Source organism: Monodon monoceros, unplaced genomic scaffold (assembly GCF_005190385.1).
Source record: "Monodon monoceros isolate NGI ecotype Baffin Bay Population unplaced genomic scaffold, NGI_Narwhal_1 Super_Scaffold_12, whole genome shotgun sequence".
NCBI lineage: Eukaryota > Metazoa > Chordata > Mammalia > Artiodactyla > Monodontidae > Monodon > Monodon monoceros.
The window spans coordinates 43,789,863-43,803,691 of record NW_021703768.1 but is presented as its reverse complement, the minus strand read 5'-3'; the positions used below and the strand labels follow the sequence as shown (position 1 = coordinate 43,803,691).

The following is a 13,829-nucleotide window of genomic DNA, read 5'->3' as shown; positions in this document are numbered from 1 at the left end:
GTATTCTGGATACCAATCCTTTATCAGATATGTTTTACAAATATTTTCTTCCTGTCTGTGGTTTGTCTTTTTGTTTTCTCATCAGCATCTCTTAAAGAACAAGAAGTTTTTAATTATGACAAAATACAATCACAGTGGCTGCTGTGATTGAGGAAATAAATTTTTTATTTTATTAAATTTTAACTTAAATAGCAATATGTAGCTAGTGATGACCATATTGGACAGCACAGCATATTAATGCCTAAATGTACTTTCAATGAACAGTGTGTACATTTTAAAAATTCTTTGATTATTCTATGTTTTGATTACATCTTTTGATGTAACTTTATGCTTGTTTGAATCTAATAATAAAGATTGGGAGTTGCATTCTGTAAATCTTATTTTTTTATTTTTCAATTATTAATTTTCATTATATTTTATTAATGTATCAGTTCCATGATGCTTTGGAAATTTAAAAACCTGGTCCTTCACCACAGGTAGTCTGAGAAGCCCTGAACTAGACAGATGTTGTACATGGGCAAAGGCCTGTCTCCCTGATGGGGATATTCCTCATTGTTAACCCACAAAGTGGCATTCTAGAGAAGGAAGTGACAGATGGGGTAAAGGAATGAAAGACTATTTTAGAAAATGTGGTCAGAGAAAGCCTCTGTGAAATGGTGACGTTTGAACTGGGGAAAGAGCATTCCAAGTGGTGGGATATAATAGCAAAGTTTTGGGAGTTTGGGAAAGGGCATGGCATGTTCGAGGAACAGAAAGCAGACCAATGTGGCCGGATGTGAGAACGGAGGGAGGGTGGTGAGAGATGAGCTGGAGAGGCAGCACAGAGCCCGATTTTGCAGTCACACAGACCTTCTCCTCTCTTCCCCTCCTACGTTGTAGATAAGAATTAATGAACCACAGGCACCTGGTATGTGTGAAAAGTGTGTGAATATGTCTGAATAAGGGCCTTATTCAAAACGCACTTGAAAAAACAACCAAATGTTATCTTACACTTGGCTTTGGTTGCATAGAAAGAATTATCTCTATGTTTGCAGCCCGGGAAGTGGACTGAACAGTAATAACTCTCACAAGAATTTAGGGGGTGGGGTCCCCATACTACAGATTAAGACACTGAGGCTCAAAAAGTTATATAATTTGCCCAAATCACACAGTTAACAAGAAATAGACTCAAACTCATGTCCTCTCCACTCTATAATAGACTACCTTTTTTCAAAATGAGTCCAAAACAGCCCTTTTACAAGTGTGAAATTGTCTACATTTTAATTTGGCTTTGGTAATGATATAAATGGGCACAGAAATATAACAGTTATAGAGACTGCATCTATTTTGAGAAGTCCTCCTCTGTGTTAGTTTCTTGAAGCTTCTGTAACAAATTAGCACAGACTTGGTGGCTGAGAACACAGAAATTTATTTTCTCACAATTCTGGAAACCAGAAGTTCAAAATCGAGGTGTCAACAGCACCATACTATCTCTGAAGGCTCAAGGGGCAATCTGTTCCTTGCCTCTTCCAGCTTCTAGTGGCTCCAAGTGTACCTTGGCTTGTGGCTGCATCATTCCTATCTCCGGTCACATGAACTCCACTTCACTATGTGTGTCTCTTATAAGGACACTTGTCATTGAATTTAGGGCCCACTCAGATAATCTAGGGTGAGTTCAACTTGAGATCCTTAATTTGATTACATAGGCAAAGACCCCTTTTCCAAATAAGGTCACCTTCACAGATTCTGAAAATTAAGATGTGGATGCATCTTTGGGGTGGAAGGGCAGGCACCACTGAACCCACCACACCCTCCCTGCGCTTCAGCCCGGAAACTCTTCCCAAGCAGTCAGGTGGGGACTCATCAGGCTCAGCTCTCTTGTTTCTCTTCTCCCAGGGATCTCTGGCCTGCACTGCCTGCTGTCTGAAAAATATCATTTCAGATATTTTGCTTAGTTTTCTAGCTGTTTAAGCAGGAGGGTAAATCCAGTCCCTATTACTCCAGCATAGCCAGAAGCAGAAGCTGCACCAAAGTGAAGTTCATTGAGCATAAAGACCTTTCCTGTCTTACTGACGGCCACATCATCAGTGCCTATCAACATGACTGGAGCATAGTAATCTTTCCATAGCAACTGATGTATTAATGAACTAATGAATTAAAAGGAGGTTCATCTATTCGGTTGGCGGAAAAGTGCCTTTGGTTTTTAAGTAAAAATAAAAGACGCATTTTTCATTTTCACCAAGAACTTCATTGAACAACGTATTCACCCTTTTGTTCCACTACCTTCTGCCATTTTTCAGGCAACTTCATAATTCCATCTTCCCAAAACTTTTTATCTTTTTTGAGCAAAGAACTGTTCCAGGTGCCTTTTACAGTCTTCCAGGGAATTGAAAATTTTTCCGTTAAGAGAATTTTGTAAAGAGCAAAATAAATGGAAATCTGAAGACGCAATGTCTGGTGAATATGGTGGATGAATCAGAACTTCTCAGCCAAGCTGTAACAGTTTTTGCCTGGTCATCAAAGAAACATGCGGTCTTGCATTATTCTGATGGAAGATTATGCGTTTTCTGTTGACTAATTCTGGACGGTTTTCTTCCGAGTGCTGCTTTCAGTTGGTCTAATTGGGAGCAGCACTTGTTGGGATTAACCATTTGGGTTCCCAGAAGGAGCTCATAATAGAGGACGCCCTTCCAACCCCACCATTAACACAACATCACCTTTGGATGAAGACCGGCCTTTGGTGTGGTTGGTGGTGGCTCATTTCGCTTGCCCCATGATGTCTTCTGCTCCACGTTATTGTACAGTATCCACTTTTCATCACCCGTGACAATTTGTTTCAAAAACAGAACGTTTTCGTTACGTTTCAGTAGAGAATTGCATGCGGAAATACGGTCAAGAAGGTTTTTTTCGCTTGACTTAGGTGGAACCCAAACATCAAAGCGACTTACATAACCAAGCTGGGGCAAATGATTTTCAACGCATGATTTGGGTATTTTGAGGACGTCGGCTATCTCCCGTGTGGTATAACGCTGATTGTTCTCAATTAATGTCTCAACTTGATCGCTATAAACTTCAATTGGTCTACCCAACCCTGGAGCATCGTCCAGCGAGAAATCTCCAGCATGAAACTTCGCAACCCACTTTTGACATGTTTGATCAGTCACGGCACCTTCTCCATACACTGCACAAATCTTTTTTTTCCTTTTTTTTCTCTGTTTTTACCTTTCTTGAAATAATAAAGCATAATATGCCGAAAATGTTGCTTTTTTTCTTCCATCTTCAATATTAAAATGCCTACACAAAAATTCACCAACTTTGAGAGAGTGGCATGGACATATATACAGTACCAAATGTAAAATAGATAGCTAGTGGGAAGCAGCCGCATAGCACAGGGGGATCAGCTCGGTGCTTTGTGACCACCTAGAGGGGTGGGATAGGGAGGGTGGGAGGGAGATGCAAGAGGGAGGGGATATGGGGATGTATGTGTACTTATAGCTGATTCACTTTGTTATACAGCAGAAACTAACACACCACTGTAAAGCAATTATACTCCAATAAAGATGTTAAAAAAAAATTCACCAACTTTGATGTCTTTTTTTAAATGCACGCTGATAATGACAGCTGTCACAATACAATCTAACAAAATTGTTTCAAATAAAGTTAAAGACAACTAAGTGCTGCTAAAGCCATCTTACGGGAAAAAACGAACGAACATTTTGACCAACCAAATAAATCCTTGATTTTGCGCGAATCCTTGATTTTGCTCGTGTTTGGGACCAAGTGACCACAGCTCCTCTTACCTCAGTCAGTTGGGTGAGCTTAAGCCATCTCTCCTTAACTGAATATCTGCTAGTGTAAGCCAAAGTGTCTTCACCAATTCACTCTCGGCCTCCAAAGTCTGGCTTTCATGGTTAATGCAAAAAAAAAAAAAAAACCAGCACTGGGAAATTTAAGAAATTTATCTATGGAGCACATTTTGTGTAATGATTTATAAGAAGTAGGTTCTGCCCATGTTTTAAATAAAATGAACACATGGTGTTTGTAGGGGAAAGGCTGATGTGAGGAAGGTAAGTGGGTCCTAGTATTGTCACAAGGGAACTGAGGCCAGACAGTCTGTTGATGGGGAAAATATGAGAGGCAAGAGATAAGAAAGAAGCCTGTCTATGGAAAAACACAGTCCATATCAGTAGATCAAAACAAGTGTGGCCATATACGAAGAAAAATGGTTTCTGCTTTTATTTCCATAGTCACACACTAATTAAGTTAAAAAAATTTATTATCATTATCAACAGCATTTACAAGATCATCTTCTATATGACTATTTGACTTATCCAAAAACCTGATTGTCTTGATTGTAGAGCTTTGTTTTGAATTTATTATACCAGATTTTTAATAACAAATATAAAACAACAGTCTTGTTTTAATAAGCCTAAAAATACAGAGGTAGATAAAGAACAAGATAGAAATCTCCTACTTTAATTGCAATCCCCTGAGGTAACCAATATTAACAGTATATCTTCATACATCTTCCTCTGTTCCTATGAACATACATGAACATATTTACATATACAGTGGGTGGTTGCTGGTTTTATAAAGATGTGAGCAAATGAAATATATAATTTTTTCATTTAATAATAGATTAGAGTCATCCTACCAGATAAATTCATATAGATTTACTTCAGAGTTTTAAATCTAGAGTATGAATTTACTACCATTTATTCAGCTGCTCCTCAAATGATATACATTTGGTGATTTGAGGTTTCTCCACAACATATAATACTGCACTAAACACCCTTGTGATTGCACACTGTTTTAATTTTATCGCCATGGATATCTGAGCCCTGAAATCCAACCTTTCAAACGCTACTTCCTTCCCCCCCATCCTCCCTGTCATTTGGAGAAAAGAGCTGAAGGGAGACTAAAGATGAGCTGTGAAAGCCAGTAATTACTCCATACAGCACATGGCCAGCAGCCTCCTGCTACAATATTTACGCGCTATTCCGTTGAGATGGCACTCTGCTCACATGACCCAAATGCAGTTCTCACTCCACCAAGAACACAGCTGAATCCAAACTGCATTGGCAGCTTTGCACATGCTCCGTCTGGCCCTGTGAATCCTCACTCACCCATTGAGATTTCTTTTGGTTTAAAACAACACACCAGCTGCTGAGGCTCCGTTACCTCCAGTATTTTCCTGGCCCAGATCCAAGGCAGGTGGCCCTCTATGAAAACCATTTTTCAAGGTTTGAGCTTTTTTTTCTGTATTTGTTGGGGGATAGAGTGTGTATAATATTTACACGTGGGTATAGCTGATGAGTGAGACCATAGGAAGTAACTCTTTTTCCTGTCAGGTATTACAGGAATAACATTTACCTATTTCCATCATTTGCCTTGACAAAGACTGGCAGCTCTAATGCACACTTAATTCTCAAACAGAGGTCTTGGCAAGGGATGCTGTAACTGACTGTTGTGTTGACTGTAATGTGTAAGATGGTGTTTTCTCCTCTCTAGAGACCTGGATGCTTTTTGCCATTCTGATGGTAAATGATGAGACAGGCAACCATGGATTTCAGCACTCCATCTGTGTTTGATCAGCAAAAAGGTAAAAACGCTGCTTTAACTCACCCTTGGTTCTTTGCATCTTTAGTGCAACGGTAGGGATTTGCACTTGTACAGGGAGAGAGAGTAATGTGTGTGTGTGTCTGTGTGTGGGTGTGGGTGTGTGGGTGTGATGTGGGAAGAGGATTTCACATAGGAAACAAACCTGTTCTAAATGTTCACTTCTCATTTGATAAGCATTTAGAAGGGAAAAATAAGCTTATGGTCTATTAGTCTTGCTAAAGTGCTCCTACCTACAAATTTTAAAAATTGGGTTTCAAGCACACCAGCTATTTCAGATAGTATAATCTTTATTCTCATTAGCTTTTTGTTCGAATCTTTAAAATATATACATTATAATAAGTAACATAAACCCAATATCTCATTGCTATAGTTTCATAAATATCTCTTGATTCCCTTCAGGAATATATGTTGCCCAGATTTATGCTGTAGTTGATATATTATCTCATCCGAGGTTGTGTAATGACTTATCACTATGTTATTATTTGCAATGAAAGGATATATCTTTCTTACTCATAATTCCCAGTGTGGAAGTAATTTTCCACACAAAACGATTGCTGTGAAATTGATCCATCCTTATAAAAAACATGTATTCAGCCATTCAGTCTGTGCCTGTACGTTTTGCATATGAAGTGTGTGCGTGTATGCATATATATGTATATTATATATATACCTATGTGTAATTATGCAGCTTTTCTCAAATTTCCATTCTTTAAATGCAAGTGATATTTTAGAAGAGTTCTAAAAAACATATCTGATATCTAAACCACTTTCAATACCCTCTGAGTATTCCTCAGAATCCTAAGATCCTTTGGTCATTTACCTGTTTTGGCTACACCGTGAAAATGGTGGTCTGCAAAAGCCTCAGTAAGAAAAGTCATTGCTTCTTTCCTTTTCCCTTTTCCTGCTGTAGGCCATAGTGTGTTTACTACCTACCCTTCAAGCTACATCTGGTTTCATGGGTGAATTATTTCAGTTCAGTGCTTTGTCAAGTTACGGACTTACATTTAGATTTCTGAGTAACTACTGTGTGTGTGTGTGTGTGTGTGTGTGTGTGTGTGTGTGTGTATGTGTGCGCGCGCGCATCTTCAGGATGTGCCAGTTTACACAGCATTGGGCTAGGAACACCATAGAGAAAGTGATTGTTACAGTTGTGCCCACCACATCCTTTGTATAGTTTGTATCACTGACGGCAATCAGCAAAAGTGAAAATATGCTTAGATCCAAAGACCTCATACTGGCTAAAAAATGACATTTTTGAGCTGTGCAATTCAAAGAGAAACACAATAGGTTTATTTTTTAAGACTAATTTGAGGGAGCTAGAACTGACTGCAGAGCACTAGCCCCTCGTAATGAATCCATCTGTTCCAGTGTTGTGTCTCCTAACAGGACTGAGCCCAAAACATAGTTAAAATATTAATTTATAATATTTATTTTCTTAAAACACCTTTCATGTGAGCAATTCACAGCTATTTCTCCACCCTAGACCTGATTCTTCCCCTTGTAAGTTAACCCTCTCCCTGACACCTCCATCTCTATTTTTCAATCATTTCTCTCTAGAGGTGCTGTGGTATGGTGGAAATAGCATGGGCGACGTAGGTTAGAATGGCAGAATAACTACTTCTTAGCTGTGTGATCTTAGCAAGTTACCTGACCTCTCTGGGCCTTAATTGCCTCAGCAGTAAAATAAAGGATACGATGCTCACCTAGCAAGGTTGTTGTGAGAATCTAAAATAATGTACAAAAAGCACCTGTCACATTGCCTGATATGCATTAACTACTTTCAAACTGTGGCTGCTTTTGTTATTATCGTTGCTGTTATAATTATTACCACCCTCGACTGTGAGTTCCTCAAATGTGAAAGACTATTCACCTCTCTATCTCTAGCTTGAATTTAGCAGTCCTCAGAACAAATGAGGGTTTAGTTAAGGCCAGCTGACTATACTACATTAATTATTTTCTTTAGAACTCCAGAATACCACTTAGAGCAACCCCTAGAACAACAGTTAACTAAATGATACCTGCATAGTTCTATTATCACATTAACCCTTCCACCTTCTTAAAAGCATGAAAGGCCATAATAGGTTTAGACCATTGCATAGATTCTAAATACCATATTGTTGGGCAAAACCATGGTGAAGTGACTTTCTCCTGAAAAGTTGAGTATGGGTAGGGCTTTAGTAGAGGATTTTCCTTGAATTCCTAACATCTGGGGAATCAAAGCTCTAGTGTCCACTAGCTTTACATGCAGATGTTGACGAAAGACATTACATCTGGAAAGATCTTAGAAGTCTTGTAAGACCGCTGCGACGGCATCGCCTTTATGGGATGTAGACATCGGCATTTAGGTACGACTTTGTGTCCTATTTTATCTTGCCTTCAAAAGGAAAACACTATCAAAAACCAAGGAAGTCCATGGTGTTCTCCACAACTGGTTGGCATTTGACTTGTTTGAATTATGTATGGAAAGTCATTGACTGTGGATTGTTCCCGAGGTTGGCTTGATTTTTGTTTTTGTTTTTGATTCTGAGCCATTGCATCCTCTACCAGCTGTTAATTCATCATGGGGGTGGGGGGGAAGGAAATGTTGCATTGCTGTCCGTAAGCTTTTTTATTATTTTTTTATTATAATTATTAAAGACTTGGCTTTCTCCTTTCATCACTGTGAGATTACAGATCTACCTGAAATGTAACATTGAAAAGAAAAAACTTGGCCACATATAAAAATCATCTAGGCAGTTTTTGAAAATCCTGATGCCTGGATTCCACCACTGGATATTCCAGTTTATTTGGTGAGGGGCATGGCCAGACAAAGCTTCCCAGGGAGTTCTAATGTACAACAAAGATTGAGAACCGCTCATTCCATCCATCCCCCTAAGATGTCAGATGGGAAAAGTGAAGCACTGAGAGGTTAAAATGGGGGCCAATTTATGATCATAACACACAGCTAATTAGTAACAGAGGGGACTGAGACCCAGGTGTTCGCTATCCAGACAGCAGACTAAGAAGTTTCTTTCCAAGGGCAATCTCTGGTCTTAACAGCTACTTTGAGGTGGAGGTAGGGCTCAGGCAGCTCTGGCTTATGGTTGCCCAGAGAATGGTCAGCAATGTGCACTTGGAAACTATGATGAATAATGACCTTCAGTTTGGCTCAAACCCAGACCAGGTGGATTTGGTAAGTCTGAGTCCCTCCAATTGCATTTTTCTGTTTTTCTCTTTAGCAGAGGTAATAAGACAACCCCATGCCAGGGGCTCGGGGACAGATGGACATTTGCTCTAGTCCAGCCTCAGTCCTCATCCCAGTTGCACGGACTTGGACAAACTGGTTGATCTTCTCATCTGTGAAATGTGGATAATATTATACATTCACAGGGTTGCTAGGAGGCTTAAAGATTGTGTTATCTTCCTGGCCAAGAGGATTCGGCCGTGTCTCTGGCTTGCCCTGTGAAGCTGTGGGGGAGGAAGCCTGGGTCTTTAGAGCTCTCCACTCCGGCTTTGTGCTTCTTACTTTCACCACAGCAACATCTCTCTGGTCCCACGTGTTCTCCCTGGCTGTCTTCCCTCTCAAAGCCCACACGCAGAAAAGGACCTGTAGTAAAATCATTTACTACAGAACACAGAGGTTCCTACTGAAGTTGAGACTTCAGTTATGTAACCAAAGATCCCTGCATGAGGAGGAACCCAGGCCTCAGAGAGAAAATAGAAATGACAAGGGAGGTCCCAAGGGCCTCACCCAGCCCAGCCCTGCCCCAGCTCTGTAAGAAGGGTTTGAGGAAGTTGAGCAGTGTGTCTGCAGGCACCTCTGGGGGGTGTGGCCCACCCTTACAGGTTTTTCTCTGGTAGAGCTGTTGTGAGAATGCGAGGAGGGGCTCGGCCCTCCAGCCCAGATTTATACAGAGCATCATGTCCTAGGGCTGCTCTAACAAATTACCATAAATTGAGTGGCTTCAGACAAGAGAAATGCAGTCTCTCACAGCTCTGGAAGCCAGAAGTATGAAATCAAGATGTCAGCAGGGCGTGTGCTCCTTCCGAAGGCTCTAGGGAAGAGTCCTTCCTTGTCTCCTCCAGCTTCTAACTGCCGTGGCTTCATCACCCCAATCCGCCTCCATCTTCACATGGCCTTTTCCTCTGCATGTGTGTCTGAGAACTCCCTCTGCCTCTCTCTTATAACAGTACATGTGCTTGCATTTAGGGCCCACCCAGATACACCAGGATAAGCTTCTACTCTCAAAATCCTTAACTCAATCTTTAAACATGTGAGGTGACATGCACTCTTTTGCCATATGAGGTCATAGTCACAGGTCCCAGGGACTAGGACATGGATATACCTTCAAGGCCACCATTCAGCCTGCTACTTGGCATGAAAAAAGGTCAGATCTCAAGTTCCTTCTCAGAGGTATACAATCTCATGGCTGGGTTTTTGGTAAAATCTATTCTCATTTAAGTCGGAAGAAAGGTTGGCATTTGGGAGGTGGGATGGAAAGGGCATAAGATAAAATGGCAAAACTGAGGTTCAAGCCTAAACCTGTCTGACTTCAAAACCCATCTTTTTTCTACTGCAGTACTCTTCCTTGATCAACCATACATTTTAATGAAGAAATAAGACATTAACAAAAAATTAAATTAATGAAGCATATATTTTTGCAATCAAGCTGTTATCCCTTGTATTGTGGATTTTTAAAACTCCCACATGCATATGTGCTGGTTTTAATTTCCAACTTTTCATCCAAACTGAGAACACCAAACAAAAAGAATTTAGAGTGCACAGATATGCACTTTGCTGAAAAAGCAAAGGTTAAAATTCTGATGTGACAAAGGAAGAATGCCTCCACAGGAAGAATAAGCAAATTTTCAAAGGGGTTTGGGAAGAAAGTAGAGAAAAGGCAGGCAAAGGAGACAGGAAAGAGAGGGGATGACTTGGGCTCAGTTGATTTGGGGCACAGACCTTGAATGGGATGAAACCCAGGAACACTGAGGAGAATTCTGTGATTGATTTTCAGATTGATTGGTCCAGATACAGGAAGATTAGCTGGCAGGTGACCATTCCACAGGTTCAGAAGCAGATTATCTGCTGCCTGTGGGAAAATGCTCAGCCTTCTCCCTCTCTTGGTCAAGAAAGAGGAACAGAGGGAAGAAGTAACAGGAGAAGAATTCTTTTTGCAATTTTCTTGCCCACTCAAGACCTAACCCGGACAAACACGTTGCCTGGAAGCCTGCCCCTCCCCCTCCTCTGCCTCCTTCTTTGTCCTCTTTCCAACACACAGGAACTTCCCTTCCATCAGCCAGCTCCTGAGAAAGGTTGTGACACATCAGTCCACTCCCAGCCCCTCTTCTGGACCTAGCTAGAGGGAAGCCCCTGACTGATCTTATCCAATTACCATTCACTGGCTTAGAGAACCATGAAACCAAAAGTGATTCAGTGGATTGGGGTTGAGGGGAGTGGTGTTGTTGTCAGCATTCTCCACCATAGGACAACTACAGTGTCCTCGGGAATGGGGCCTCTTGCCTGACTATGCTTCGCAAGAAGGAGAATCTGGGAGTGGTACGCAGAGGGAATGAAGGCCCACCTGGTGAGCCAGATCTCCTGCATCAACCCTGATGTTATGTCCCACAACTTGGCTAGATCAACTTCAGAAGGCAAATCCTCAGCTTAGCCCCTTGTCTGGAAGTCAGCTGGGTCACCACAGTGAGCTTTTCCTACCACCTCTATTCATTAACTCCATATTTCTTTTGTAATTATTAAACAACTGTGTTGATTAACTGATATCCATAGATTTTCCCTTTGAGGCAACCATTTGGATGCAAGGATATTTTAATGGAGCCTAAAGGAAGAACCACTAAACTTGTAGCTATTTTTATTCCCAAACAAGTAGAAAAACAAACCTCTCACCCATCCGCAAATATAGGACAAGGTGAGGAGGTAAGGGTCTAGATGCACTGAGGCCCAAGGTTGGTGTAAAAGATGGGTATGGGCTAGACACCGTGTTGCAGAAAGACCACATCCACCCAGGAGTCATGTTTAGCACACTTGTAAGCCTAATAAATAGGTCCGTGTGCTTAATAAGGGCCCTAACTTTGTTTTCTCAATGTAAAATTTTAAAATGTCAGTTGCTTATTGATGAGGCCACTCTTGTTTTATTGGGTCCATTGGGGGAAGAAGTGAAGGGACAATGTTCCAATCTACATGGGAACTATTTCCATTTCTAAAAGTATCCTCAGAATTTAAAAAATATCCACATATAACATTTAATAGCATTCTAATGCTTTTTTAACTTTTTGTTTGAAAATAATTTCAAACTTAAGGAAACATTGTAAGATCAGTATAAAGAACACTGTCTTTTACCCAGATTCACCTGTTAACATTTTACCCCATTTGCTTTATTGTTAGCTCTTTCTCTGTGTCCATCTCTACATCTCTTTGTATCTCTCTGTTTCTCTGTCTCTCTGCCTTTCTCTATATGTATGTATGTATATGCTTATTTGTGTTTGTGTGTGTGTGTATACATGTGTATGTACTTTTATCTCATCTGCCTGCATTCCAATTTTGTCTATTGATCCAATAATGTCTTTTATAGCATTTTACCCCCAGTACAGGATCCAGTCTAGGATTAGGTACTACATTTAGTTATCAGGCCTCTTTAGTCTCCTTTAACCTGGAACATTTCTTTAGACTTTCTTTGTCTTTTATGACATTGACATTTTTGAACTTACAGTCTCTCTCTTTTTTTAATACCAAGTTCGTCTTTATGGGTTTGTCTGACGCTCCCTCACAACTAGATTTAGATTATGCATTCCCAGCCAGAACACCACATGGGCGATGTATCCATCTCAGGTTATCACAATATGGTTTAAATTCTTTTAGATGGTAATTTGATGTTACAGGTGTTGCACTATTAGATATCAACTGGTTCTTACAGAGTTTTTTAAGTACTGGGATTTCTTTCTACATGTAAAATTAGCATCACCTTCTTCAAAATATTCAAGCAATACAAAAAAGAATTCAGTATAGGGAGTGTTGTATTCTCTTAACTAGCAAAGGGCTCTGTTCTTCAGAGTCTCTTAGCCCCAGCCTGTTCCCAGCTTCTCGGCTGCCAAGATAAACCCTAGCAACTCAACCTCCATGTGGGGATGGGGAGTAGCTTCCAAATGGAGACAGAGATCAGGCCAAGAATATTAACCAGTAGTAATAATCAGAAGAAGATCGATAACTCTGGTTTATTAAGCAGCTCCCATTTATTAAACCAGACACTGTGCAAAACTTTCACTCCTATCATCTCACTGGATCCTCAACACAGCCTGTGAGATAGATTCCATTTCTAGTCCATCTGAGGTTACATGACTTATCCAAGGCCACACAGGACAAAGGCAAAGCTCCCATTTTTAACTCTGGTTTCTGACCCCCAAGCCTTCCTCACACTCTTGTTCACCATGAAGTTATACTTTTTGGATTCTTATAACCCACCTCATCAATCCCTTCATGACTCCTAGCACAAAAGAAAATAAAGGTGATGGCAGCTAGGTTTGCTCAAGTCTCCCCAGGGCTGAGCTTCCATTTGCAATGAGTTCTGCCCAGTAGGCTCAGCTTAGTGACAGGCCAACCTCTTCCATGGTAGGAGTGGATCCAGTCTCCATAGCAACCTGCCTTTAGAGCAAAGAAAGACACCAGAATCCTAGGAGGAGGAGGTGGTGGCTAAAAGGGTAGAATTCACTGGAATTCGACCTGTAGAACTGATGTGATGGGAATTGGGAATTTGTAAGGTCAGGTCTTGGCTTCCACCCCAGAAGCTTCTGAAGCCAGGTTCTTTGTCATTTTCCTACTCAACCTATTTGTTCTGTGCAGCAACAGGTTAACATTTCTCCAAGAGACATTTCAGAGGACCCCGACCCTGTAATCAAGGTCACAAATAAATAGCAATTGATAAAGAGGGAAGAGAATTATTTTAACCTTGACATCCTAAGCTTTGATCCTGGGTGACCCCAAGATCATTCCTCTGTTCTCTAACTCACAACAGTAAATCAGAACACAGTTTGGTGTTCAAAAAACAACAGCAACAACAAAAACACCTTACTTTTAAGAATCATGAGAGGAACACCTGAAATTCATCTGAAATGACATTTTTATCCTTCTTACTTAGTGCTATTCAAGTCAGCTGACTCAGCATGACCACTACGCAGAGGTCTGGGGATGGGCTCGCAGCTGTCTGCTTTCAGGTGGTCACTGCAGAAGCCGG

The 13,829-nt window shown here is 40.7% G+C and overlaps 1 protein-coding gene across 3 annotated transcripts in view; it reads left to right on the top strand.

Annotated features, from left to right (window-relative positions):
* The window catches only part of ANKRD55 (ankyrin repeat domain 55), a 431,120-nt gene that overhangs the window by 320,109 nt on the left and 97,182 nt on the right, over positions 1-13,829 (top strand). The window contains exons 1-2 of one of the 3 annotated variants that reach the window (XM_029218817.1): positions 5,071-5,189; positions 5,491-5,581. In XM_029218817.1, the coding sequence (XP_029074650.1) occupies positions 5,524-5,581 (58 nt within the window). In that variant the 5' untranslated portion in view covers positions 5,071-5,189; positions 5,491-5,523. Of the gene's footprint in view, positions 1-5,070; positions 5,190-5,490; positions 5,582-13,829 lie in introns of those variants that run through there. The other 2 variants (XM_029218818.1, XM_029218819.1) reach the window with 2 other exon arrangements.